The sequence below is a fragment of the Tachyglossus aculeatus genome, unplaced genomic scaffold (genome assembly GCF_015852505.1).
Source record: "Tachyglossus aculeatus isolate mTacAcu1 unplaced genomic scaffold, mTacAcu1.pri scaffold_108_arrow_ctg1, whole genome shotgun sequence".
Lineage (NCBI taxonomy): Eukaryota > Metazoa > Chordata > Mammalia > Monotremata > Tachyglossidae > Tachyglossus > Tachyglossus aculeatus.
Genome location: NW_024044845.1, coordinates 1,946,864 through 1,952,626, shown reverse-complemented (window position 1 = coordinate 1,952,626; position 5,763 = coordinate 1,946,864). Strand labels below are relative to the sequence as shown.

At 48.0% G+C, this 5,763-nt stretch overlaps 1 protein-coding gene across 1 annotated transcript; it reads left to right on the top strand.

Annotated features, from left to right (window-relative positions):
• Positions 1–1,532: 1,532 nt before the first annotated feature.
• On the top strand, positions 1,533–2,507 carry LOC119922560 (olfactory receptor 14A16-like). Its single transcript, XM_038742315.1, has one exon. The coding sequence runs from the start codon at positions 1,533–1,535 to the stop codon at positions 2,505–2,507; it is 975 nt and encodes a 324-aa protein (XP_038598243.1).
• The last annotated feature ends 3,256 nt before the right edge of the window (positions 2,508–5,763 follow it).

Sequence of the window (5,763 nt, the reverse complement as noted above, 5' to 3'; positions counted from 1 at the left end):
CTGATGCGCAGATTGATTGGTAGCCATTGGAGGTTTTTGAGGAGGGGAGTAATATGCCCAGAGCGTTTCTGGACAAAGATAATCCGGGCAGCAGCATGAAGTATGGATTGAAGTGGAGAGAGACACGAGGATGGAAGATCAGAGAGAAGGCTGGTGTAGTAGTAGTCCAGACGGGATAGGATGAGAGCTTGAATGAGCAGGGTAGCGGTTTGGATGGAGAGGAAAGGGCGGATTTTGGCAATGTTGCGGAGCTGAGACCGGCAGGTTTTGGTGACGGCTTGGATGTGAGGGGTGAATGAGAGAGCGGAGTCGAGGATGACACCAAGGTTGCGGGCTTGTGAGACGGGAAGGATGGTAGTGCAGTCAACAGAGATGGGAAAGTCAGGGAGAGGACAAGGTTTGGGAGGGAAGACAAGGAGGTCAGTCTTCGACATGTTGAGCTTTAGGTGGCGGGCGGACATCCAGATGGAGATGTCCTGAAGGCAGGAGGAGATGCGAGCCTGGAGGGAGGGGGAGAGAGCAGGGGCAGAGATGTAGATCTGGGTGTCATAAGCGTAGAGATGATAGTTGAAGCCGTGGGAGCGAATGAGGTCACCAAGGGAGTGAGTGTAGATTGAGAACAGAAGGGGACCAAGCACTGAACCTTGGGGAACCCCCACAGTAAGAGGATGGGAGGGGGAGGAGGAGCCTGCAAAAGAGACTAAGAACGACCGGAGAGATAAGAGGAGAAACAGGAGAGGAAGGAGTCTGTGAAGCCAAGGTCAGATAGCGTGTTGAGGAGAAGGGGGTGGTCCACAGTGTCAAAGGCAGCTGAGAGGTCGAGGAGGATTAGGACAGAGTATGAGCCGTTGGATTTGGCAAGCAGGAGGTCATTGGTGACGTTTGAGAGGGCAGTTTCCGTGGAATGAAGGGGACGGAAGCCAGACTGGAGGGGGTCGAGGAGAGAGTTGTTGTTGAGGAATTCTAGGCAGCGCGTGTAGACAACTCGTTCAAGGAGTCTGGAAAGGAATGGTAGGAGGGATATGGGACATATCAATACCGTTGATACATAACAATACCATTATTATTATTATTATTATTATTATGAAAACTGGAGGAGCTTGGGTTCAGCTGTAGCTGCAGCTCTCCTCGTTTTGGAGACAAATTAAAGTTTCTGGGATTTTTCTCAAATATTTCCCTTCCTGGGCAACATTTCCCAATAGTCAATCCATCAATCAATTAATAGGATTGATTGAATGTCTTTCATCTGTAGACGTCACGTGCTGAGTAGAGAGGAGCAGAGGAAAAAAATGAAAAGGAGGAAAGACTAAAATTTAATCCTCATTTTACAGTAGAGGTTACTGGGGTCCAGAGGAGTGAAGTGACTTCCCAAGGTGACAGAGCAGACACATGGCAGAACCGGGATTAAAGTCCAGGTCTTCTGACTCCCAGGCCCGTGCTCTGGTAACTAAACCACACTGCTTGGATAAGTTAATATTTTCACCTCCATCCATCCCACAGGACCCTATTTCCTATTTCCCCACAAGGAAGAAATGGTCAACCACACTGCGATGAAGGAATTCCTCCTGCTGGGATTCTCGGAGGTCCGGGAGCTGCAGCTTGTCCAGGCCGCACTGTTCCTCCTTGTCTATCTGGTGGCTCTGATGGGGAATCTCCTCATCGTCGTCGTCACTGACCTCGACCAGCGCCTCCACACCCCCATGTACTTCTTCCTCAGGAACCTGTCCGTCTTCGACCTCTGCTACATCTCTGTAACCGTCCTCAAATCCATCCACAACTCCTTGACGGACCGTAGATCCATTTCCTTCCTGGGCTGTGCCGCCCAGGTCTTCTCGGTGGTCCTGTTTGAAACCTCAGAGGTGTTCCTCCTCACGGCGATGTCCTACGACCGCTACGCTGCCATCTGCTTCCCCCTGCGCTATGAGGTCATCATGGGCCGAGGAGGCTGTGGGAAGATGACCGCCGCCTCATGGCTCAGCGGGGGGCTTGAACGGAGGTATCCACACTGCGTGACTTTCTCCCTCCTCTTCTGTGACACCAACGCCACCCGTCAGTTCTTCTGCGACATCCCCTCCCTCATCCGGCTCTCCTGTTCCAGAAGCTACATTGACGAGATCGCCGTTCTGGGCCTCAGCGTGTTTCTGTGCCTCGGTTGTTTCGTCTGCATCGTCGTCTCATATGCGTGCATCTTCCGGGCTGTGCTGAGGATGCCAGCCGCCGAGGGCCGGGCCAAAGCCTTCTCCACCTGCTTGCCTCACCTCGTCGTCGTCATTTTGTTTCTCTCTACCTCCTTCTCTGCCCATCTCAAACCTCCCTCAGACACGCCCTCGACGCTGAACCTGCTGTTGTCCGTGTTCTACACCGTGGTGCCCCCCCCCCCGAACCCCCTCATCTACAGCCTGAGGAACCGGGACATGAAGGCCGTTCTGGGGAGAGTCCTGAGGTGGAAATTTTTCACGTACAATGGAATCCCTCTAGTCTGTTCAAAATTGGAACATCAGCATTGACCACCAATCATTAACCACCAATCACTCAGCGATATTTATTGAGTGCTAACTGTATGCAGAGCACTCTACTATGTAATAGATCCACTGGAGGACAGAGATATGTGCAATATGAAGATTTTAGCACCTAATCTATTAATCGTATTTATTGAGTGCTTTCATTTTTTTAATGATATTTTTAACCTCTTACTATGTGCCAGGCTCTGCTCTAAGAACTAGGGTAAATTAAGCTCGCAGTCTTAATCCCCATTTGATAGATGAGGTAACTGAGGCATGGAAAAGTTAAATGGCTTGTCCAAAATCTTACAGCAGACAAATGGCATGGACGGAATTACAATCCTTGTCATATTTACTGAGTGCCAAGCACTGCACTCAAAAACAAAAATATCCTCCTGCTAGATTAGGATAGATAGGGGTAGATAGGGAGCATATGTATCACATCTATTATAATGTCCTCTTCTAAGAGCTTAGTACAGTGCTCTGCACACAGTAAGCACTTAATAAATACCACTGATTGACTCATTCAAGTTGTACAATTTGTGCGTCGATCTTGTCTATCTCACCGCCATCCCCTCACCCGTGTTCATTCAATCGTATTTATTGAGCGCATATTGTGTGCAGAACACTGAATGAGAAGCAACGTGGCTCAGTGGAAAGAGCTTGGGAGTGGGAATCAGAGGTCATGGGTTCTAATTCCGGTTCTGCCACTAATCAGCTGTGTGACTTTGGGCCAGTCACTTACCTTCTCTGTGTCTCATTTCCCTCGTCTGTAAAATGGGGATGAAGACTATGAGACCAGGTTGGACAACCTACTTTCCTTCTATCTACCCCAGTGTTTAGAACACTGCTCGGCACATAGTAAGGCCTTCACAAATATCATCATCCCATCATCATCACTGTACTTAACGTGGCTCAGTGAAAAGAGCCCGGGCTTGGGAGTCAGAGGGCATGGGCTCTAATCCCGACTCCGCCACATATCTGTTATGTGACCTTGGGCAAGTCGCTTAACTTCTCTGACCCTCGGTTACCTCATCTTTAAAATGGGGATTAAGACTGTGAGTCCCACGTGGGACAACCTGATCACCTTGTATCCCCCAGCACTAAGAACAGTGCGTTGCACATAGCACTCAACAAATGTCATCATTATAATTATTACTACTAAGCCTATATCTTACCTCTGGCCTAGAACACCTTACCCCTTCATATCCAACGGACTATCACCCTTCCAACCTTCAAAGCCTTATTAAAATCCCATCTCCTCCAAGAGGCCTTCCCTGACTAAGCCCCCATTTCTCCTGCTCCTTCTCCCCTCTTTGTCTTCTACGTGCTTGGATCTGTGACCTTTGGGCATTTGATATTCCTTTACTCTGTATTGAGCACTGGACTAAAACCCAGCCCACATACTTCACTCCTCTAACGCCAACCTTCTCACTGTACCTCAATCTCGTCTGTCGCGCCGACGACCTCTCACCCACCCCCTGCCTCTGGCTTGGAACACCTTCCCTCCTCAAACCCAACAGATAACGACCCTGACCTTCTTCAAAGCCTTATTGAAGGGGCATTTCCTCAAAGAATCCTGACTAAGCCCTCAGTTCTTTTTCTCCCTCTCTCTTTTGTCTTGCCCTGATTTCCTCCCTTATTTACCTCTCCCTTAGCCCCATAGCGCTTATGTCCATATCTGGAATTTATTTATATGAATGTCTGTCTCCCCCTCTAAGCTGTAAATTTGTTGTGGGCAATTAATGTGCGTGTTATTCACAGGAGAGGACGCATGGTGTAATAGAACACAGGCCTGGGAGTCAGAAGGTCATGGGTTCTAATCCAGTCCCAACTCATCCACTTGTCTGCTGTGAGACCTTGGACAAGTCCCTTATGTTCTCTGTGCCTAAGTTACCTCATCTGTAAAATGGGGATTGAGACTGTGAGCGCCATGTCGGATAAGGGATTGTCCATTTGCCTACATCCACTACAGTGTCTGGAACATAGTAAGCGCTTAACAAATACCATAATTATTATTATTATTATACTGAACTCTCCCAAGCCTTGCATATTATAAACACTTAATAAATACGATTGACTGACTGAATGACTAAATGCTTGGGAGAGTACAGTTGAAGAAACTGAAGTTCACAGAGGCTAATTAACTTGCCCAAGATTATAGCGGGCAAGAAGCCAAATTAGGTTTCTCAATCCCGGGAGCTTTCCAGTAGACTGCTCCACTGAGACCCTCATTTCCCACTCCATAAGGTGCAGAATCCAGAGGGACTAATCAGAGCTGGTAACTTCCCCCTCCTCCCCTATACCAACTCTTCTCACGTCGGTTGGGGTACGGGGACTACCCAAGGTAGTCACCTTGGGCAAGTCACTTCAATTCTCGGAGCCTCAGTTCCCTCATCTATAAATGGGGATTAAAATGTGACCCCCATGTGGGACATGGACCGTGTCCAACCTGATTAGTTTGTATCTACCTCAACACTTTGTACAGTGCCTGGCACATAGAGAGTGCTTGACAAAGACCGTAAAATAAAAAAGGACAGCACAGTCACTGTAGCAACCATTTCATCCTCCTCACGCATCTCAACGGTCTGGGGAGTTTGGAATCGGGAGAGATTTGAGAGCTGATGTCACCCCTTCCCTTCTCCGGTTTCCAATGCCACACGGGTATGCATTCTGGGCTCACCCCGGGGAAGCCAACCGCCTTGTCCCTGTAGGCGTCCGGGTAATAAAGTCCAAAGTTCACCTCCCCCCCCGTGCCTTGAGGCCCCCAAACAACCAGACACATCTAAGGTTGTCCTTCTTTGACCAGCCACCTGTTCAAATTGAGGTCGGAGCCTTGCAGAATTTACGCAGCAGAAACAGGTGAGCTATAATTCGATTTATTATGGCTAAATTCTATTTATTGTAGCTATAATTCTATTTATTCTGACGTTTTTGACACTTGTCTACTTGTTTTGTTTTGTTTTGTTGTCAGTCTCCCCCTTCTAGACGGTGAGCCCGTTGTTGGGTAGGGATTGTCTCTATTGGTTGCCGACTTGTACTTCCCAAGTGCTTAGTCCAGTGCTCTGCATACAGTAAGCGCTCAATAAATACTATGAATGAATGAATGAAAGGTGAGTCCAGCAAAGTGCACCTACCACCTATCATTGATCATTTGATTGATTTATTGAGCTTTTGATGTGCGCAGATTACTCTACTAAGCGTTTGGGAGAATACTACTACTACTACTACTACTACTACTACTACTACTAATATAATAATA

What these genes read in the sequence shown, in the direction of transcription:
- LOC119922560 (XM_038742315.1), top strand. Translation starts at nt 1,533, where the DNA reads ATGGTCAACCACACTGCGATGAAGGAATTCCTCCTGCTGGGATTCTCG.